The sequence below is a fragment of the Artemia franciscana genome, chromosome 14 (assembly GCF_032884065.1).
Source record: "Artemia franciscana chromosome 14, ASM3288406v1, whole genome shotgun sequence".
NCBI lineage: Eukaryota > Metazoa > Arthropoda > Branchiopoda > Anostraca > Artemiidae > Artemia > Artemia franciscana.
This window is the reverse complement of record NC_088876.1, coordinates 30,249,355-30,273,684: the sequence shown is the minus strand read 5'-3', so window position 1 is coordinate 30,273,684 and position 24,330 is coordinate 30,249,355. Positions and strand designations below refer to the sequence as shown.

General features: G+C 34.9%; 1 protein-coding gene across 1 annotated transcript in view; it reads left to right on the top strand.

Annotated features, from left to right (window-relative positions):
* LOC136035560 (uncharacterized) overlaps positions 1-14,661 on the top strand; it is a 100,751-nt gene extending 86,090 nt beyond the window's left edge. The window contains exons 7-8 of the mRNA XM_065717430.1: positions 8,929-9,089; positions 12,814-14,661. Of these exons, the coding sequence (XP_065573502.1) occupies positions 8,929-9,089; positions 12,814-13,521 (869 nt within the window). The 3' untranslated portion in view covers positions 13,522-14,661. The remainder of the gene's footprint in view (positions 1-8,928; positions 9,090-12,813) is intronic.
* Positions 14,662-24,330: the final 9,669 nt, after the last annotated feature.

The window sequence follows — 24,330 nt, the reverse complement described above, 5'->3', positions numbered from 1 at the left end:
CCATTTTGTTCTGCATAGTCGAAAACCATAATAACTATGTCTTTGAGGATGACTTACCCCCCACAGTCCCTGGGGGAGGGGCTGCAAGTTACAAACTTTGACCAATGTTTACATACAGTAATGGTTACTGGGAAGTGTACCGACGTTATCAGGGGGATTTTTTTGGTTTGGGTGTGGGGTTCAGGGGAGGGGGCTATATGGGAGGATCTTTCCTTGGAGGAATATTTCATGGAGGAAGAGAAATTCAATGAAAAGAGCGCAGGACTTTCTAGCATTACTATAAAAAAACAATGAAAATATAAACATGATAAAGTTTTTTCAATTGAAAGTAAGGAGAAGCATTAGAACTTAAAACGAACAGAGATTATTACGCATATGAGGGGTTCTAAAAATACTTTAGCATAAAGAGCGAGGTATTTAGGAGGAGATAAATACTTCGCTCTTTATGGTAAAATTTTTTTAAGTAATTTCAACTATTTATTCTACGGCCTTTCTGATTCAGGGGTCATTCTTAAAGAATTGGGACAAAACAAGATTTAGTGTGAAGAGCGAGGTATTAACGAGGGGACCAACCCCCTCATATATATAATCAAAAATATAAGAATATAAAAGTTGGTTACGTAAGTTAATTCTAAGTTACGTATTTTTTTTACTAATAAAAACGTTCGTTAAAAATTAAAAGATCTAGTTGCCTTTTTAAGTAACCGAAAAATTGGAGGGCAACTAGGCCTCCTTCCCCAACCCTTATTTCTCAAAATCGTCTGATCAAAACTAAGAGAAAGCCATTTAGCCAAAAAAAGAATTAATATGCGAATTTTATTTTAATAATTTATGTACGGAGAGCCAAAATCAGACATGCATTAATTCAAAAACTTTCAGAAATTAAATAAAAAAAAACAAGTTTTTTGAAATGAAAGTAAGGAGCGACATTAAAACTTAAAACGAACAGAAATTACTCCGTATATGAAAGGGGCTTTTCCACCTCGACACCCCGCTCCTTGCGCTAAAGTTTGATTCTTTCTCGCAACTCTACTTTTTAAAACAATAAAAATCTTTAGCGTAAGGAGCGGGGTGTCGAGGAGGAAAAGCCCCTTTCATATACGGAGTAATTTCTGTTCGTTTTAAGTTTTAATGTCACTCCTTACTTTCATTTCAAAAAACTTGTTTTTTTTATTTAATCAAGGAGGCACACTCGTGCCTCTATAAAGAGGGGACCCACGACAATGTTAAGCGATCTTCGGTTCCAGTAGTCGCAGAGGGATGGGGAGGGATGCATTTCGTAGCCCAAGCTCCAACTAAGAAACATGCCAAATTTCATCCCCCTCCAACTTTTCCTTCGTGGGGAAAATCTGGCCGAAAGTTTCGACCCGTCAACCCCAGCCCCCCTTTAACGTTGTCCGATCGGGCTGAAATTCACAAGTTAAGGTCCCCTAGGGTCCAGGAGCTTATCTGCGAAATTTCAGCTCGATCCGATAACTCCTTCCCTGTTTTCCAGAAACCACGCATAGCCACTTAATGTTCATTTTCTTTTTTTTCCTAGACGCCTACAGGTCACAGCCGACATCGGATCTGGGTGTACGAAGACTCATTCGATGCGGAATTCTCCGAGTAATTTTCCTGGAAAGTTTCGTAGGAAAATCTTAACCCCCCGAAAGTTTCGACCCCCCAACCCCACCCCCCCCCCTTTTAACGTTGTCCGATCGGGCTGAAATTCACAAGTTAAGGTCCCCTACGGCCCAGGAGCTTATCCGCGAAATTCACAGCTCGATCCGATAACTCCTTCCCTGTTTTCCAGAAACCACGCATTAGCTACTTAATTAACGCATTTCTCTCCATAAGAGCCCATGTTAATTTGAAATTTTTAAAAGTTATTTAGAAGTTATATTTACACACATGCAAGTGATTAGCTCTGTCGGTAGAGCGTGGGACTTTTAATCCTCTGGTTAAGGGCTCAAGTCCCTTACGGGCGGTTTTTTTCACAATATCAAAATAAAAGTGTATAATTTTGATAAAACCTGGACAGCTTATCAATTGAGAGATAACAGAATATTAGCTTCTTATGAGCAAAAGAAACATTTCGGTCATTCTATCTATTTTTTTTTCTATTTTATACAATGATTTAAAAGCGGGGGGGGCGGCAGCCACCCAAGTTCCTCTCCTAATTCCTGTACGAGGAGTACAGGAATTATTAAATTACATCCACCATGGATTGTAGAAAAACGTACAGAAATAATATGAAAAAAACTTCGTTTCTTAAAGAGTTAAAGAGGCTGCGTCCCAAAGTCGAACCTTAAAACGTACAGGAATTAGAAGAGGCAGTTAGGGGGCTGCCGCCCCCCAAACCCCCAGCTTTTAAAGACTCTTTTGTACAGGTTTTTGGTTTTTTTGCTAACCCCCCGCTCTTGGCTTCGGAAAGGCCCTCTTTTAATTAACAAAAAATTGAAATGAATGAATAATGGAATAACTTCGAAAAATGTTAAACACAAGAGGACAGGAGAACCATTGCGCCGAAACTAGTAATTAGTAACAATGAAGTCCCCCCACAAAAAAAACCTGTACAAAAGAGTCTTTAAAAGCTGGGGGTTTGGGGGGCGGCAGCCTCCCAACTGCCTCTTCTAATTCCTGTACGTTTTAAGGTTCGACTTTGGGACGCAGCCTCTTTAACTCTTTAAGAAACGAAGTTTTTTTCATATTATTACAATATAGTACGATAATATCAAAGCAGGAAATATTTAACAAGATGCCATTTACTGGGACTTTAATCTATTTGTTAAACTTGTAGCAAGCTTTTGACCAACATTGTCCACCTGTGGTCCAAAATGTAGTCCATCTGTAGTCCCATTGTTCAAATGTCATTTTAAAATGGGCACACATTACAATATAGTACGATAATATAAAAGCAGGAAATATTCACTTGACTTCAAGCCACTAATCGTTCAAAATGATATGGTTGCAGTATCAAAAATCTATAACACGTGTGTTTTTAATTATTATAAGCTACTAGCTGTTGGGGTGGCGTTTCGCGCCACCCCAACACCTAGTTGGTGGGGCGCTTCGCGCCCCCCCAAGCCCCCCCGCGCGCGTAAGTCGTTACGCGCCATATTAGTTACGCGCCATATTAGTTACGCGCCATTGTAGTTGTGTCCCTGTGTCCCACCTGTGAATATAGATAGATTTATATATGTGTTTCAAAATACGTAAAACTTGCGAATATACAACATTCTTGGCTTTCCCATTGTCTGTGCATATACAAAGCCTTATGTACTAATAATGACGTCGTATGCAAACGCTCTTTCTACAAACAAACAAACATGCATACACACAACTCGTTTTTATATAGATAGATAGATAGATAGATACAATAAAAATTAACTGCGTAAAACTTGCGAATATACAACATTCTTCGCTGTCCAATTGTCGCTGCATATAAATAGATTGTCAGGTTTACCGACCCTCGAACATACAACGTACAATTGTCCATGGGAAAAACAATCAGTATTAAGATCTATACCACATTTTTCTAATGATTGACCTTGAGCTTTGTTAATGGTGATTGCAAATGCTAATCGAATTGGGAATTGCAATCTTTTAAATTGAAAAGGCAGATCCGTTGGAATCATGGGAATGCGAGGAATAAGAACAGCCTCACCCTCAAAAGGCCCTGTCAAGATTGTGGCCTCTATTAGGTTTTCCATTGTTTTTTTTACGGCAAGTCGCGTGCCATTGCAAAGCTTTGGTGGGTTGATATTTCTTAAAAGTATTATTGGTACGCCTATTTTTAGTTGTAGCACGTGTGGTGGAAACCCTGAAAGATCTACGGAATTTAAAAATTCAGATGGATAATTAACCGCTTCATTTGGTTCCAAAACTGTGTCGACTGACTTGTAAAGGACTGCCTGGTCTCGAATCTTGGTCAAAACAATATTGTTGATTTCGTGGACGTCTATATTTTTGGGTGCAAGAATCGCTCTTTCACTTAGCGATTTATTATTTTTATAATTGTTTAGAATATTCGGAAATACTTTTTTAATCAATTCATTTTTGGACGTCACTAAATTACAGAAATCAGCAGGTAGTTGTATACGTCCTGAAATTGAGTCTACTGGGAGCTTTCCGTTTCCAATTGCCAGCAATTGATCTGAAAATGTTTGACCAGAGTCATCGTTTTGCAATCGGACACGCATATTTGTAGTTAATTTTAATGTTTTTACGTGTGCCCATAAATTAGAATTTTTCAGGCAAGCATTCATTTCGTCTGCAGGAGTTGATCTAGGTATTATTGGTAATGTTTGCCTGAAATCTCCCGCAAGCAATATTAATGTGCTGCCAAAGGGTTTCGACTTCCCTCGCAAATCTTTCAAGCATTGATTCAGAGCCTCGAGCGATTTTTTGTGTGCCATTGTGCACTCATCCCAAATAATAAGTTTGCATTGCTGCAATACTTTACCCATCCCAGATGATTTGGAAATATTGCACGTGGGAGTTTCTGTAGAATGCAAATTCAGAGGCAATTTCAAAGCGGAATGAGCAGTTCTTCCACCAGGCAGCAATGTTGCGGCTATTCCGGACGACGCAATTGCCAACGCTATATCATTTTTTGATCGAATTGATGCCAGAATCAGTTTTATCACAAACGTTTTACCAGTACCTCCTGGCGCATCCAAAAAGAAAATTTCTCCAACGTTGTTATCGACACAATGCATTATCGTATCATAAATGTCTTTTTGTTCCGACGTTAACTTGGAAATGTTATTTTGTACATACGACAATAGATCACTCGTACTGTAACTTTGTTCACGATCCAATTCTACATATGTCGAAACAGCAGTGATACGGTTAGGTGAAGGCATTCCCAAATCCTGAAGAGGTTTGTTTGCCATACGTACGCACAAATCTTCTATAGTAACTAAAGTGTAGTTATAAATTTCTGATGTAGAATCAAAAGTCATATCTGACGTCTCTAACTGTTTTCGATGGAGTATATCTTCGGATATTTTTGACTTATATTTTTCCCATAACTCTGTAGGAGCTGATGGAGAGCAAGTTGTTAAAATGATGCCAAACAATGCACGAATTTGACTTGGAGTTGACGTTTCGCACGCGTCATTGATGCAGTTATCCCAGTGTTGGTCATTCTCCAATAAATTCAGAGCTTGGCATGCACTACGGTAAGTGTCATGTATAGTACCGTTTACAGTTCTCAAATACTCAAAGGATGTCGGACCCGGTACATTCACCAAAAGCAGGCGTAGAAAGAAGCATTCATGTTGATTGGGGTGAACGGTGTAGTCTTCCTATCGTGGTATCTTTGAAGATGGTAGGTTGGCCGTCGACTGACTTACCCTGTTTTCGACGTTCAAATACTTTATTTTTAGTATTCCACGTGTAATACGAAGGCACTTCAGTATACAGCAGTTTTTTGCAAAAGAATCATTTTTGTAAAGCGAAAAGAAACTGGTTAACTTTGTATCCGGTGGATTCAGGGCTCTTTGTTGCACGTTGGTTTCCGAGAAATAAACACGTTGACCATTCTGTAAATGTACCGCTAAGTGAACAACAGCTGGACTACGTTCATGTATCGGAAATGAAAGAATTCGCCAAACAGCTTCATTACTGCTTATGTATCTTCCAGCCTGATATTGTACTATTTCGTCGATATCTTTGATTTCGGGCTGCAAGCCAAAAACTGCCATGTCACTGCCTTTGTTGACGTATTTACATATGTATTTGATTGCCTTTACGGAGTTACAGTATTCAACTTTTATGTGTGCATTAAATGTTTTTGATAATAATGGGGAATATGGAACAACCCACTGGGTATCTACTCGATGGTGGTACCGTTACGCTTCTTTATTATTGCTGTTTTACCGCCATCTTCAGTAGATCTTCTTCTATATTGTGGGTTCATCATTGCCAGTAGTTGTGTTGGATACTAAAAGTCAAGGATATTGCTTTGTGCACCTTCCTTTGGCCATGCATGGTGAATTTTCGTTCAGTGCACCGCAAGGTCCATGTATCATATTTTTTACAATAATATCATGTAACCCCATATTGACATTTTCATCAGGTATTTCAGCTAAAATCACATAATCAATTTCGTTCGAAGTAATTTTTTTATGTAGCCAGATTAGTATATGTGCGTGTGGCAAACCTCGTTTTTGCCATTCCACTGAGTACATCCAGCATCGCACTGACCCAAACACTTCAAAATTTACTATGTAGTTTATCAGTGATTTCAACTTTTGCCGGAAGACACGGGCCGTAATGTCATGTCTATGAACCGCCGATTGTCCTTGAAGTAAAAGCTGCAGTATCTTGTCCCAAGATTGATTACATGTAAATGTAATAAATAAATCTGGACGACCATAGAGACGATAATACGCAATAGCATCTTGAGCATATTCATGCATATGACGGGGGCTGCCAGCATATGACGAAGGTAAAATTGTTAATCTTCCAACGTTTGTGGTATTACCGTCATTTATAACTGCATCTCGCAAATGAATGTATTGTTCAGAGCGGAGCTTGGTCTGATTCAGGCGGATATATAGCAAACGTTCTGATTCAATTTTAGCATACATATCAACGACGAATTGGTGAAACAACTCACGGCATTTTAAAATATATTTCTCTTCATCCTGCTGAATCATTAGTCTATAGGAATAATAATGCATTGCACTGCATTTCTTATTCATTTCTTTGTTAGTGGCTGGATTCATCAATTTAATATTAAAGTGATAGCCGTCGGCTCCATCCCAAAAAATGATAGGATATTGTAGGGCATCTTAGCATCGATGGGTGGAATACAAAGAAGTGACCAAACCTAAAATATTGGAAAATGGTGAAATACAATGAACTCACCAAAAACTAAAATAGTTACCATTGAAACACGGCGAAATACAATGAAGTGACCAAAACTAAAATAATTAGCATTGAAGAATGGTGAAATATAACGATGCGACCAAAACTAAAATAATAACCTTTGAAAAATGGTGAAATACTATGAAGTGAGCAAAACTAAAATAACTACCATTTAAGAATGGTGAAATATGACGAAGTGACTAAAACTGAAGTAATTACCATTCAAAAATGTTGAAATAGAACGAGGTGACCAAAATGAAAATAATTACCATTGATAAATGTTGAAAAACAGTGAAGTGACCAAAACTAGAATAAATGTCATTGGAAGAATGCTAAAATATAACGAAGTGACCGAAACTGAAATAATTAATTATATAAAGACGGTGAAATACAATGAAGTGACCAAACTTAAAATAATGGAAAATGGTGAAATACAATGATCTCACCAAAACTAAAATAATTACTATTGAAAAGCCGTGAAGTATAACGAGGTGACCAAAAATAGAATAATTACCGTTGAAAAATGTTGAAATACAATGAAATATAAAACTAAAATAATTACCATTGAAAAATGATGATACAGATCGAAGTGAAAAAAATAATAATTACCATTGAAAAATGGTGAAATAGAACGAAATGACAAAAACTGAAACAATTACCATAAAAAATATGGTGTAATAAAACAAAGGTACCAAAATTAAACAATTACCACTAGGAAATTGTGGAATAGTCCATGTTTGTCTTTTAATTTTGAGAGTTTGATGGATGTCATTAGAGGCCTGTTTTTGCTGTATAATTCACTTAAACCTTTTTCTTCCATCGTAATAAAAATCTCAAGCTAACACTTTTAATAATATTATGTTTTCGTAAGCTAATGACGAATTGCTAGGTGATATTGCTAGTCAATTTCTCTAACAAATCGAAACGTTGTTTCCATTTTGTTCAGCATAGTAGAACGGTCCAACACCTATGTCCTTAGGGATATTAGGCATGTCAATCCCTTGCAATTATGCAATTGTACCATTATGATTTAAAACTAAATGTTGATCTAAAAATAAATCAAAAGACATTGTGTTAAATGGTTGCTAATAAGACACCTCAGCAATGTATCGAGAACGACTGAGGGTATTAAGTTGAAACTTTTGGGGATACTACTATTGGTACTTCTACTCATACAATATAAATGAATAAAAAGAGTGTAAGTGTATCTAAGTTGTCAAAGAGTATAAATAGAATCTTTCGGGAAGGATATTAAATTTTATTTTTCAGGCCAACTAGAAACTATAAAATTAACTTTAAAAAATACTGTTTGTATCAGGATTAAAAATTGTTGAAAAGTTTCTTCAACAAAGAAATACCAGCCCATACTATGGATTCTTATTGAAGAAAACTGAAGATATGCGATATTTTTTGCGCTTTTCTGAAAACAAAATACGTTTGAAATATTTTCACCTTTTTTGCTTTCATAAATGAAAAATTATCAAACCTTGACGAAGATATGTCAGTATATATCAATTTAACTAACAACCCACGGTCATTTGTTTGTTTGTTTTGTTGTTTTTTTTTCAGTTAAGCGCTAATTGTGTTCTGATCTTGAGAAGCCATAGGGGCTTACAGCCCTACTCATGTTAATTTTTGCTCGTTCTGAGTTTGACTCGGCTATTTATTGTAATTTCTGTTCGTTTTGAGTTTCATTTATTTACTGATAGTGATTTGCGATGGTTTAACGCTTGGAAAATTGTTTGACTTTACTTATACTCATTGTGGGCTTAATGGAGCTCTTTACTTTTCTTTGAAAAACTTGTTTTGTGGAATTTTTTAGATGCATTTCTGTTACGTTTTTACTGGTCCGACAAATTTTGTTAGGGGGGAGGTTCAAACCCCTTAGACTCCCCCTTCTAGATATTTCTTTGCTATCAGGCAACGGGGAGGCAATTATGGGTAGCGGTAAACATTATAGGTATAATATTTATTTATATATTAACTGATGTTATTATCTTGTTTGTTTGATCATATCCTCTCACTTGAAAAACATTTTGCAAAAGTAACGTATTTGTACTCTTGTAGGCTTACTTCTTCCTCAAGATACGAAGTCAATTTTGTTTTTATATGATCCTGTGTCTGCTGCACACATTAAAGTAGTGGTTGCACTCAAACACTATTTAGAAGAGCATTACAACCTAAAAGTGATGTTGGATATTCATGACATACCCCAGACGAAGCATAAGGTATATTCTCCTTTTCGTTTTCTCCTTCCTACGTTCTAAAAAAAAAAGAATCTTGCAAATTATTCCCAAGTCTTTAAGATTCAGACTACACTTAAATCCCCGGAAAGAAGAGCAATTTGCTCATACATTATAATCAAAAACAATAATACATATTATTAAAGACAAACACAAAAAATATACACTATTTCCTCTGAAAGAAAACGTTTAGAAAAATTCTTATTTGAAAATTTGTTCAGTCGTTATTTCCGCTTATCAAGGGAAGACTTGTAAAAAAAAAATTGGAAAACCTGCGATATAAATCTGCCATGAATAACTCTACTTATACTCCAAGATTCACTCCTGGACCGGCTGTTGTAATCTTTCCTCTAGAACGCTTGAACCATTTGAAATTCAAACTCTTGAAGAAGTCTAAAATTCTCTTTTCATCCAAAACAAGTTCCTATGGTAAAATTAATTTCCTCTCTAGAGCCTTCTTTGCACAAGTTTTATGTATCTATTTCCAGTCCAGACGAAGCTAAGACTAATCTTACCAGATAACTTGTATGACCTCAAAATTATATCTAATCTCCGTAAAGACTTACCCATTATTATAACTAAAGCATATTAAAGCAATTCTTTGGTTGTCATGGATACGACAGATATGACACAAAAATTTATTCACATCTAAATGACTAAACTACATATTCAACTATAACCTACGATCATACTGGTCAATTTGCTAACAAAATTATAAATGAATTAAAAATCTAAAACAACATGGTAAAATTACCCCAAAATTGTATAATAAATTTTCTCCCGTTGTAGCTTTTGTCCAAAAATTTATGGTCTACCAAAATTACATAAGCAAGGCATTCCCCTAAGACCCATCGTAGCTTTTACGAAAGTGCCCACCTCCAATATTGGAAAATTGTTAGGTACAGCCTTCAAACCTTTGCTTTATTCTCAAAAATCATTCACATGTGATTCTGTAGATTTAGTCGAAAAACTCACAAACTAAATATCTCAGAAAATACAATTACCCAGTAGTTTTGACGTTGTTTCTATGTATATAAATGTTGATATAGCTGTATCTGAGCAACTATTAGAAAATAAAATAAATGAAAATTATCATTTCGCAGAAGTTTCAGCAGCAGGAATAGATTGCGAGGTCTTGATGATCTTGGTTAAACTCTGTAACAAGTATTCAATGCTATTCCAGTTCCGTAACTCTTCTTACCAGCAAATTAATGGTTTAACAATGGGCGCGCTCCTCTCCGGGCTAATGGAGAATATTTCTGTAGAGCATATTGAAAATTGGGCATTAAGTTCATATTTCTTGAAACATATCTTTTAGGGACGTTACATGGCTAACGTAAATTCACTTTGGAATTATGGGAAAATAAAGTAAAAGGCTTATTTTGGGGGTTTTAGGGGCTATCATGATATATATGATAGAAATTTACGGTTTACCTTAGAAACTTAAATTGCAAATAAAATCTCATTCCTAGATGTGTTAATTATTTGTAGCTTAGATAAACTCTAATTTACTATTTACAGAAAACCAACACAAAACAATAAATATTCACATTTTAAATCAAACCACCACCACCCCACTCCCCATCCCCACAAGTTAAAAGAGCTGTCGTAATCTCTCGTCGTTTGTTCTCTAAACATTTGGTCTGATTCTTACATCACAACAGAACTAAACTTTATCAGGGACATACTTTTTGGATATGGTTATCCTATTTTATTTATTAATAATACAATTAACCCTAGACTGAAAAGACAATCTCGTAAAATCAAAGGTAATTTAACATGTGAGAATCTCGATAAGCCCTCAAATATAATTTACCTCCATACATCCCAAAAATCACTACGAATCTCAAAAAAGTAAGTACACAAAATAATTTGCATGTAGTATTTACCAATAATTTTAAAATCATAAATTTCCCAAATTCTGGTAAACGTAAAACCCCAGTTACTGGCCAAAGAGGTGTCTATCAAAAATACCATGCGACTGTGGCAAATACTATGTAGGTAGAACTCACCAGAATTTAGAGAAAGATTATATCAACAGTATAAAAGAATATATCACCAAAGTTCTAAATTCTAATATTATTTTTGTTTCTTTTGATTCTGCTTTAAGCAGCCATGTTTTTGAAAATCCTAGCCACAAAATACTTTTTCCGCTTTTTAAAATAGCCTTGGCATAATTACTCTATGCATTACATCATTGCTCTTAGAAGTAATGATGCCAAGGCTATTTAAAAAACGGATTTTTAACCAAGAACTTTTATTGTAAGTGTTTTTTGTGTTATTTTTATAATATTCTTTGTTAAAGACGGCCCTTAGATATACGGCCGAAATATTCAAATAGGTTTTGTTCATTCACTGTCTTGGAGAAAAAAAAAGTCCTCATTATTCTCTCCTCTGTATTTGTATTACGAAAAGGCAGTGTGGTCTTCGTCGTTGATTAAATGGTTATTTTTTTTAGTTCAAATTATCACCATCTACGCCACCAACAACATATAGCTTACAAAAACAGAAGTACTTGTATAACAAAATTACAACAGATAACTTTTAACTCTGCTTCCAACAGATCTGAAATATCTTTCTGCTTGAAATTGTATTTGTAAAGATCTAACAAAAAAGGGGGAATTCATGAAGTAAGTCTGATAATTTTGATAGTAGACGAATAATTGAAAAAGAGTTAGCCTACTGCAACAGAGATGGTCTTAAACTATTTCAGAGACATAATATTATAATAACAATAACAGTGCATATTAGGATCCATTATGATAACAAAATAATAACAACATGCTATTGATCAAGGATTACCAGAGGGATATTATCAGCCTCTGTAGACTTAGGCGCTTTGCATCTCTTACCTAGATGGCACGCATGTCTCAACAGTATGGCAACCAAATTTATAAACAAAACAGCAAGGCAAACGACAAGAATGAAGGATAAAATTCTAAACTCAAGATCCAGGCGTGTTCACTTCCGCTACATTGAAAAGGAGGATATAAATAAGTCACAGGTGAAAAAAAACTTTAAGATTTAATGCTGTCTTGTCGCAGTGTGACAACACCTTTGGTTAGAACCACGGATGATAAGTATTTAATGCAAAAGTCCAATTGGGCTATCCTGCAATGTTAAAAAAGGGGTCGGTTATTAAGCATGCCTTAAAACTATTCGTGATAATGGTAGATAGTGTTGCCATATTTCTTAAACAATCAATTTACTAAAACGACAAAATCATGTTTATTAAACAATATCTATTAAATGACCATAAGAGCTGAACTGATATGTAATTGCAAGTGGATATAGTTTTCATTTTTTAACAAAATTATTTTAAATTTATTATTTAATTAATAATTTTTTTATTATTTTTAATTTATTATTTAGTTATCTCAATTTAACTAGTTTAATTATAACTATTTGACTATTTCTAAGTTATTTTTATTTTATTGATTAAATAATAATTTATCCAGTATTTTTAATTTATTAATTGCGCCCTACACTTTGTTAATAAAATTTCAAAAATTACTATTTTATTTGAAATTTTTGCGCTCCCTAAAGTTTCTGCGCCTGGTGAAAGTGCCTCCTCTGTCCCTTCCCTAAAACCCCCTCTAGTCAAATTCCAGATTGTGTGGATGATCTTCCTTTTTCGACCTTAGTGCCAGTTTCCACTCTTTTAAGCGTACTATACTTTTTGATTAAGATTAATAAGACCTTGTTTTAGGATCCCTTTGAATGGTATAGCATGGCTATTCATGAGGCTGATTGCGTATCCATAATTGTCTCACCAACCATCAAGCCCCAGTTGAAAGAGGTTCCATCTGTTGTTGATTACAGCACATTGAAAACTCAAACAATGAAAAAGCGTGGTGAAAACAACGAAATCATTTATCAGCATACCTTCAGTCTAGGCATATCATTATTAATCAGCCGGATACGTACTATGATGAAAGAGAAGAATTACAATTTGGATCGATTTGTTGTTTTAATTCCACCATATTCATCAGAAACTAATATTCCACCTGCTGGAGTAAATTTTAGACGGTTTAGAATATCTGAGCAACTGAGTGGCTTCCTAAAACATATTCAACATTCTACAAGTTGTAATAATTTAGAACGAAAGAGGATGAACTGTTTTTCTAATACCTTTCGTTGGAAATCTCTAAATGGAATCGAGTCATCATCGGCGGGAGTGGGTTTAGAAAATGCAATAAAGGCTGCTGTAAATTCAGTCGATTCTGATAAAATTATAATTGTGGAAGATGCAGTGCCATTGTGCAATGAGATTTTAATTAAGAAGCAGGAAGTTGTGGCTGACGTTGAGAATATTCATGACTCTAGCTCTGATGAAGATAACAAATTCTATGTGGGTGAAGTTGGTGAATTCCCTCCACATGTGCGGAATTTGCCTAGTTTGTTTAATACCTCATAATCTAGTGAATAACTTGTATTATTGTGCTTTGTGAAGGGGTAAATTCACAGTATTATCTTCCGTTCGCTCTTTTGTAAGTTCTGTCGGTATGATTCTGTCAATTTTGCCGTCTCGAAATTTCTGTAAGAGGATTGTCGTTAGGTTAAAAAAATATGGGAATAGAAAAATTCTACTATTCTGCATCTTAGAAATTTAAATATTTTCCCTGGTATGCACAAAGAGTTTGCCGTTGCTGAGATTTGAAGATGCTACATTGATGTGTATATTAAACTGACATTTTAACCAAATGGGCTAGCCGTGGGCTGATTGCAGTGCACAGGAAGACTTAAGCTCGAAACTGATGCAAAAGCTTTGTGAAATCTTTCAATATCGTGATGGTAACAGTTTTGCTGGATGCCTAGTATAAGATAGCGCTGCCGTAAAAGGGAAATGCGCTGAAGACAGTATTTTTTCTTTAACAAAAATAAGTAGAAGGCACAGTTAAAAAACAAAGTTGTTTATAAAATTTGCTGATGCAGAACAATAAATTCTCAGCCACTTCTGAAACTCATCCAGATGTTATAAAAGAGTGCCATCATGCTACTGACCTAGTTGTTTATACGGTATATTTTGCACTGGCCTCAGGGCTGGATTTAAGTTTCTGGCACCCGTAGGCCCAAGCAATATTTTGCGGAGACAGAGATTTATGTGGAACTCCAAAATTTCGCGGATCTTGACCTGACTGACCTACGTCCTCCAAAGCCTAGGTCTGGATCCTGTTATAAAATTATCCTTGTCACAAAAATCAGGGTCCTAGATTTTTATTGCATTAGTAGTAGTAAATACTAATGCTCTAGTGAATCATCCATAGCCAAATTCGTTAGAAATTAAGATTTTAGGGTAAAAAAAGTAAAACTAAAAGTTTTAGTGGTCCTAGGTTTCATAGGTACGGGCACAACTGGAGGAGGGGGAGGGGTTGCGTGTTGTCCATTTTGAAAAATATTCACTCCCCTTTTAGTAACTCTCAAAAGAAAGTGGAAAGTGATACTGAGGTCTTTTTACGAATGGCGTGCTTTACGTTCATAAAAGTAATAGAATTTGGTTGTTAGTTTATTTTAGCTGATAGTGATAGGGGATAGTGGAAGCCCTGAACAGAAAGCAACTGATGAGCCAAAAATTGTATTGTGCGCCCCCTAGACCCGGGCTCACTTGGCCTATGCGTGAATCCTGACCTGACTCATCTACGTCCTCAAAAGCCTAGGTCTTGAGCCTGTTATAAAATTATCCTTGTTACAAAAATCAGGGTCCTAGATTAAAAGTTTTAGCGGTCCTAGGTTTCATAGGTACGGGCACAACTGGAGGAGGGGGAGGGATTGCGTGTTGTCCATTTTGAAAAATTGTCACTCCCCTTTCAGTAATTCTCAAAAGAAAGTGGAAAGTGATGTTGAGGTTTTTTTTACGAATGCCGTGCTTTACGTTCATAAAAGTAGTAGCATTTGGTTGTTAGTTTATTTTAGCTCATCTGCCTTCTTTAAAAGGCACTTTTTGTTCGTGTGGTCTAATAAGAAATTTTTGTTCAGAAGAAATTTAACTCCTTCGTGACTATCCTTTTTCACCTACTACAGTTAGACCAGTATTGGGTATATTTTCCAATTTTAATCTTGTGCAAGGTCTAAACCACTTTTACCAAAAAAAACTTGATTGTTGATAAAAATAAGAATAGGACTTTGAAACTGTGGGTCGAATGCTGTGAATTTGCCAAAATTTCATCATTTAGTTTTTTCGTCTTTTTTTTTTATTTATTTATCATATTTGAGTGACTAAAGTGTTTCTGTACGAACTTGCTCTTGTTTCTATGTGTTCTTCATTATGTTTCATGACAATCTCATTTTTCTTTAGTTAGTTTTTCTTATGAAGTTATTTAAGTTTCATAAAAGTAACTAGGGGTGTATTCGTCAACGCTGAATTTGAGTGAGGAATGTTTTTTATATTATATTTGAGCTTGTTCTTTAAAGGTGGCCATGAAAAGCCATAATTTTGTAGAGCAGAGATTTCCAAAGTTTGCTCATGAGAAAATGAGAAATCTTAGGACCTCAGAGAGCTAGGTAAAGAAAAAATTCAGCTAAAAGAGGACAGTAAGTAACTACTCAGGAGTTCTTCCGGTGGAAGAGGGGGCTATAATATAACAAATTATTTGATAATATGGATAAGAGTTACCCAGAAACTTGGGAAAATTCAAAATTATATAGTAGTACACTCCCACTCCCCTCTGCGTACTTCCCTTGGGGAAGGACCATTAACACGGAACTGAACTTCGAACTAATTTTCGGTTAGCTATTCGAGATATTCAGCTCTATAATCTTATATTCCATATAAGGTATTCACTTTTTTTTTCTTATGCTGAAGAACCCTTCAAATCGAAGCTCTAACAGAAGATGGTAAATTTTGACAAATAAAACCGCTAATGACATTTGTTATGTAATTTTTGGCTAGCTTACCTAATCAGAAGCAAATTCCTTTATAATTTTCCTTGAAAGTTTTCCTTTAAAAAAGTATTTTATTTTAGATAGGCATTTTGTCTAAAGAAATATTGCAATTATTACTTTTTTCCGCTTTATAAATGTGAAGTTTTTTTTTAAGGAAAAGAAGTCAGAAATTGTAAAAGAATGAGGAACTTTAAATTATAAGAAAAACCGGTTCTGTGCCTACTACTCTTAAGAGAATTTTTAAGAAAAAAAAAGCTGGGGACCCAAGTTATGTAGGCGCAAAATAATGGCCCTTTTTAAAACTGGGGACCCAAGCCATGTAGGTGCGAAATCTATTAGAACCACGTCTCTTTCAAATATATTCAGTCGAAATCAAAATATACTGTAATCCGAAATTAAGTTTTTGAGAAATTGTAGGTCACACTAATTTTTTTTAAGGAAAAGAACTTTTTTTTTTACTCTTTTTGTGTAGTCTTTTAAAAATGAAAAATTTGAAGAAAAACGTGTCAATTTCTCCTAATGAACATAAACCCTGGAATGTTTGTAACATTACCATCAATATGCTCTAGCAATGTAATTACTGCTATAATTAATGTAAAGTTGTTGCAACGTCATCCCGTTTGTAGCCAGAAGGTCCTCTATCCTGTACTAGAAAAATCTGATGTTTATTAATAAAAAATGTTCAAGTTTGCTTTGTATTTTTTTCTTCTTTTACTTTTAACGACTGACACAAAAAGAAAGCAAAAGTATCAAATCAGATAATTATTTAAATATTTTTTATTAACTATTTATTTAATTTTAATTCTAATTATTTAATTAATAACTAAGATAATCAGATAATTATTTAAGGTAATTATTATAATTGTCCCTGCCACAGCATGGCGGGGCGGCAAAACCCCTGTAAAAAGGACCCAGCAACTGAAATGTTGATTCGACGCCCCATGCGCCAGCAATGGTCCTGGAGGATCTTTATCCTATTGTAAAATGGTTCCATGATGTGTTTTTTAATGCAAAGGATCAAGTGATGTCATTGTAATTGAGTTTTTTTTTCTGTAAGTTTTTTTTACTAGTGTGCAGATATTGCTCAAGTTATGTTTGCATAGTGATTATTTCTCTTTATGTCTTAAGTGTGTAGTGTCCTTTAAATTTAAAACGTAATTTTGATATTAATGAATGCTAAATGGAAAAGAGTTGTAAGATGGGATTTTACCCTAATGTGATGTAAATGTATAAATGTGTGATGTATTCTGTGGAGTCTATAGAGTAGGCTTATTGACTCTATCTTTGCAGATTTTTTATTTGGGAAATAGTTGGCTGCAAATTAAGATCTGAGAAGTATCAGTCTTGAGCTTGATCGCAATTTTTTCAAGGACACATAATTTTTGTATTTCAAGGGCAGATCCTTAAGTGTATCGCGCGGTCTGTTTTTCGCAATTATCATTAGAGGCTGTTTTTCTCTTTATCTTTTAATAAAAGAAAAAGGGTGACTCAGAACTAAAATATACATAAACACACCAACGTATTTACGTTTTAGCTAACGAGTTTCATAACGGGCTTCTTTTTTTTCCTTGTGTCCTCGTATTTTCTTATATTCAGGCTCTGCTCACTATCTGAGCTTGAGCATCATGGGTAATGACGCTCAGGCATGTGGCATTTTGCATGACGCAAATTATTTATTATCTGCCTGCAGAGTAGTCATTCAACATTTTGATTCTGCTCACTGAGCCTGTGTGTCAGGCGAAATGAAAGAAGGCTAGCTTCTTGTCAGAAATCAGATAAAAAAAAGTTTATATTTTTTCAGTTTGTCTGAGAAAAAAATAATTAGGTTTTTGAGCTGTATGGAGGTTTCCAGTAAAATCACTAAGTTAAATCATTAATGTATGATACAAAATATTCGATTTCTCTTTTTGTTACCTTTGCTTTACACTGCATCGAGGATATGAAAACTTTTCTGGAAACAGTAAATATAGTATGTGTAGTTAATTTCCGGTGACGGATTTTTTTTTTTTTTTTTTTTTTTTTTTTTTTTTTTTTTTTTTTTTTTTTACAAATTTCAATATAACAATATAAAAAGCTTTATATATAAAATTATATATGGTTAAAAACCTAAGTTGATGCTATTATATACGATGGGCTGTTTTTTTTTGTTTTTTTGTTGTTTTTTTTTGTTTTTTCCTTACAATTTTCAATATAACAATATAAAAAGCTTTATATATAAAATTATATATGGTTAAAAACCTAAGTTGATGCTATTATATATAGTTAAATTTCTAAAGCTGAAAACTTCAAAAAAAGTTTCTAGTTAAAAACAATATTTAAAAAAATATTGTGAAATAAAAAGAAAAACTATATTGTTTTCATATGTATGTTCAAAGAAAAGATTCTTTTGCTCAGTCATTAAATTTGTCCAGCCAACCTCAAAACTACCCCCCAAGAAAAAAAAATTATCTTGGGAAAATTAGATACCAAGCGAACATTTTTTTGTCTCGGGAGAAATATTGCTGTCATTAAACAAACTTAGATGGCACTGTAAACATTTTTGTGGTGATATTAAGACGGAAAATTAAGTTTCAATTTTGTTTTTCGAATTTATCGTAGCTTTCGTTTCCAACACTTATATTTTGAATTATTCCTCTTCAAATCTCTGGCACCCTCTCAAGACAAAAACATCCTGGATACGGCTCTGCAGCGAGGAAGTGATATTTTATCTGATTTTGATGTAATTAGAGACTTAGAAATGGGCAGGTGTGTTTGAAATTTAAGGAATTCACAAAGTTTGCATTATATTTCATAGGTCAACTTAAGTGTTTTAAGGTCAACTTAGCGGTATGATACGCCAATTTAAGTGTTATCCATTTTTTGTCTTGCGAAAAAAAATTATCTGGGGAAAATTAGAGACCAAGCGAACATTTTTCGTCTTGGGAGAGGGCTCTGAGAACCATCTTGCCTAAATTTAGAACCTTTCTCCCCTATAAATCCTTTTCAGGGTTTAGGTTTCTCATTTATGTTAATATACTTAGTAGACATTTTAGTGCTATTTAGGTTTCCTTTTTATATTTCTCTCTGTTCATGTGTGTGATATACTTATTATTGATAAGTGTGTATTTAAAGATTTACACAATATTTCTTGGAACAATGAATGTGCTAGTGTGTTGATCATTTATGTTTGCTTTAGTTGTTTATTATAAGTCTTTACATAAACTCTGATTGGAATATGCCCTATTCAGGGATGCAGTGGCTGGGGACACGTGACAACGCTGTTCTTATTATACTTTTTGTAAGTAAAATATTGAAAAGATTTTCTTTTTATGCTCTTATTCTTCAAGTTTGACCGGACTATTTATATACCTTACGGTTCTCCACAAGAATGTTCAATTACTAAAATAAATGCTATCTGTTGTACTATTGCAATCAAAAAGGAAACAAGCCCATCTTATCTTTTGAGTTTCTTCTGAGTTGTGGAAACAGAAAAGCTCTCAGCTAGTATTGATATTACATTTTAATAGCTAGATTACATAACTTCGATAGACTTCTTCATTGCATTGATTAATGCTGCCATTCCAAAAGGGACTGCTAAATTGCTCCTACATTTCTCTTTGGTTTATAGTTAGGAATATTCTAACTATCTCCTATTAATATATAACCTATTAATCCTGTGCTCGGGGTCTATCCGCCCAGTCAGGGGTGGACTGGAACCATAAAAGATTGGAGAGCAGCAGAATAACTGGACTGGCTCACAGTATACGGGTTCCTGTTTTTGACCAGACTTTTTCATCAAGATTACAAAGATATTTTTTATCATGGAGTGGGAAAAGTTAGTATGTATGCATTATGTATTTACAATTATATGTACTTACTGTATGTATATACAGGTTAGTATGTATTTGACACCGCAGTTTGATTGTTAGATGAGGTAATTTTGACAAAGGGGAATAATTTCTCATCATGGCATCTCAGATATAGAGTAATTTGTTCCATCTGCTCAAACAAATGGATTTCATTTTTACTTTTTTTTTCAAGGCCGTAGGCTGGATTTTTGTCCGGGGAGGGGGAAAAACTTCAAAACGCATAAAAAATTTTTTTTATGTTTTTTATATTTTTACGAGTCGGGCAAAATTTTTGGGGTAAAGGGTCTTTTGCCCCCCCCCCCCTAGATACGGCCTTGCTGTCCTTATTACTAAAACACAGATAATATAATAAACATTCTTTTCTGACTGGAAGGAGGTTATCCGCATCAAAGTCAAAAATCAAGGCAGGGCAAATAATACTTTATAAATTATTTAATTACATTTGTAGTATTTTATAGATGTTGTTTGATTTTCACCAAGGACGGTATTTAAAAGTTCCGAAGCTTTAAAGCTTGTTTCGATAGTACATACCATCAGTTGTAAAGATACTACGCGTTCTTCTCAGGTGGCTTGGTGCTGTAGACAGCTGTAATAAGTAACAAGTACCGCCTCAAGTAGGGATCGCTTGAATGGATGGGAGGGGGTCGATTCACCTCCCTGCTTTTTTGTGTCGCTTATTTTTGGCTCATCCTGGTCCAGATTGCTCAAATAAGTCAGAAACAAGCTAAATCGTATTTTCCTTCTCCTAGAAAGACTTTGCATTTATAAACTTCTTAGTAAAGAAATGGCTAATTTTGACACCGCCCAGCTTCAATCATAATGTAAATAAAATATAACCATTTTATTTTATGGTTTAATTTTTAATTATTTCGTTTTTAAATAGAGTTGCTTAAGTTAAAGCAAGCTTTAGAAATCGGACTGGTAGCAACAAGCGCCTTAAAAGCCTGTTTTTTTCCTCCCATTGAGATTGTTTCTGTCGGGTCAGTCAGATTTAGCCTGCCGGACAAAATTGCCATCCATAATGATTTATCAATATTTCTAGTAATTTTTTTGTCCAGTGATTTTTTCTTGTCTAGGGATTTTTAGTGTTTTTTTTTCTAATTTAGTGATTTTTTATAATACAGGATGTAAATTCAAGCGAATAAATCGCGCAAGAAGCTAATTATTGAATGCAAAAGGTGTGCTTCAATGAAAACTTCACTGACATCCAAGGATAACCATAAACTAATTCCTTTGTTCTGTCTCAAAAACCATAGGTAATCGAAAGTAGGCTAATCAAGTTTGACAGAGACTGGGAGGATAAAATTTATCCATATCAATTTGCATAAAGTGGTACTGTCTAATCAGCAAAAGCTATGGCAGTAGGCCGGTATAACAAGGTAGTGGCTCCCGTGTTACTAAAGCCTCGTTTAACTGAATCCTGTCTACTAAGCTCACTTAACTGAACCCTCGTGAAATTCAACCCCCGTTTAACTGCACCCCTGCGCAATTAAAACCCCATTCAACTCAACCCCCAGGCAGATCAATCTTTATTCAAGTTAGCCCCCTTGCAACTGAACTTTCGTGCAGCTCAATCCCAGTTTGACTACCCCCCGTTTACTCAACCCTGTTTAACCCCTCTTCCGTTGAACCAAACCCTCTTTCAATGGAACTCCTATGCAACTCATCCCCCATGCAACTCAACCTCTGTCATTTAATCCAAGCTTCATGCAACTCAACCTCCGTTTAACCCAACCTTGTTTTACTCAACATTATTCAAATTAACGTCGTTCAGTTCAACCCTCCTCAATAAAAAAATGTCATTCAGTCCCTTTTGTCGATAATGATAAAAGTTGACTCGAATAAAGAATCTTTATTCATTAGCTAGGTCTTTTTCTAAGTGTGTTTTTTTTTTACATTTCTTAAATGCCAAACTATTTCTCCCCCACCGTCTCTAAAAAACAACAATTTATCCTTTTAAATTTGCAAGACTTCCCATGTCAAGGGCCCGAACACACTTGAATCTCACGGTTGTAGTAATAGCTGGAACCTATCAGAGAAAACCACGGCCCATTGTAGCCAGGAGTTTAAAAACACGTTCAAAAAACACTGTCTCGTAACAAGAATTGCCATTAATACTGATTCAGGAATAATAGTCATTATTTAGGCTAACTCTAACAGTAAAAATTGATTGCAGAAACACATTTTCTTAGAGGGTTGTGATCATGATCACCTCGGAAGGAGCACCTAGAGAGAGACTAATAGATGTTAGCGAGACTAATGACAAAAGTGGGCATATGGCAGAAAGTTTAATAGTAACGTTGTGAAGGAGAGGAAATCTTATAGATAAAATAATTTTTTTAGTCTTATGAGTTTAACAAGCGCAATATCTAGAAAGTTTAATGGGGTCCATCAAAATATCTAAATTTCTCCTTTACCACATATCTTTTATTTTTTGCCAAGCCCACATGCTAAATACTTCCGTAGAGTATCTTTTCAATCCATCTCATCTGATAGCTAAACTTTTTAACGTCCTTGAAAATGTGCATGTTCTTCTTTTCTTCTACAAAGTGGTTTTGCTGATCTCGATGAAAACCTCTCTTTGATTGAAAATAGCCTTAATCTCTGACACTTATCACGGACTTCAAGGGCTGAACCAAATGAGCAGTACTCACTTCGTTTGTCGTTGTTGTTTGGGTTTTACACGTTCAACCAATAGGTCATATGCGTTCGTATCACTCAGTTATGCTGTGCTTTCTGTAATCACTGTCTTACTTGGGTGTCACTTCAGTCAATACTCACTGGATCACAACTTGCTAACAGAGGCGGGCTATTCACCTGCAGCAACTGCCTGCGTTGAGAAACAGGAATCAAAACACTGGAACTATGCATTGTCATACAGCAATTAAAATACATATAAAGCACAATTATAATAAATAATACGATTTTACACATTATACCCTGTCTCATACAACCAAATATAAAATTTAACCAGATAAAATGTATCTAAATAATAAATAGGATAACTCTAAAATCAACCACTATATAGGGGGGAAAAACTTATAGGGAATGAACCGAACCAGTAGTCTTAACAAATCTATCTGAAAGGTTTGTTCTTAGTCGTCTAGCCCAAGGAGGAGGCGTGTGGTATCCTAGAACAAAACACAATCTGAATGCTTTAAATGCCTTTGAACAGCAATTCGTTAGTACTTCCCTTTCTCTTTCATATTTCTGCGATTAAAGATGAGGCGACATATGTCTTCATACACTCCATATGTGGAATGTATTGAAGCAATTGTTTCAGCACCTAACAAAACCAAGCAAATAATGAATCCCAATGCAAAAACAAAAATACAAGCTGGCGGTTAACGAAAAGGGTTTCCAGCTTTAACTTTAATGCCTAATTCATGATCATGAAAAATATAAACAAGACCAGGATTACAACTGAAAAACAAAGGATTGAAACTGATTGAAGAATTGAAACCGAAAGAAAAAGCAATAAACGTGATTGACGTAATTGAGATGCTTGAAGCTATAAAGGAACTTCGAAAAAATATCTGATGAGGAAATCTGGAAATGAATAAATTATTTGGCAATACAGCATTCTCAAGTGAATCCCCTTATGTTATTGCAAAGTGAGGTAAATCTCAATGATACCATTAAATTAAGCTAGATTATATAGCTATAGCCTCCTTTGACGAAGAGGCGAATATAGATTTAGCTGTCCTTAGTTATGCATACAATATTTTGTTTTTGTTTCTTCCTTGTCTCTATGTCTACAATACCATCATATCTAAGGTCTCTCTTAGTCTATCTAGGCTGTTTATAAAGAAAGACGGTGGGTACAATGAATATGTTGAAATATAATAGCTGTGGCCCCTGATGTTTTTTAACAGTTAAAACAGTTTGGAAGATAAGTATGTGGCCCAAGATTAGAACATTGTAAGCTATAGTGATCAAAGTATGGTTCTGAAGCATCAATGCTCCAAAAGACGGAAGAAGATTTGCTAGATTTTTTTCCAGAAAAAATTGCCTGTATATTGTTTTGTGTACCCGACTGACTGACCTTATGTCAAACAGTAGGCTTTACGAAAAATGTGGCTCAATCCCGCTTTTTAGGGCTACAATCAGAAAAAGGTTTAGATAGCTAAGACACGTTCTGTGGATGAAGAAAGACAGGTTACTAAAGAGAACTTTTTGTTTTAGCTAAGAATCTAGGGATGAATGGAAAACTCGCTCCCCTGGAGGGGTAGAAGGATCTCATAAAGAATGATCTAAGGGAAATAAGAGCTTCTTTGGTAAGTTTAGAAGTAATAGTCGAATATAAGTGATAATGGATTAAAACTTTCTTTTAGAGTCATGTGATATGGTCAAAAGCGTTCAACTGGGGATTAAGCGTTCAACTGGGGATTTCACGTTCCCCTCCTATGCATGGGTGCTTCGAGCCAATTGACCAAAATAAGCTAAAAATTAGGTGGCGAAAAAGGCTGTTGTTAATATCTAATTACTAGAAACGC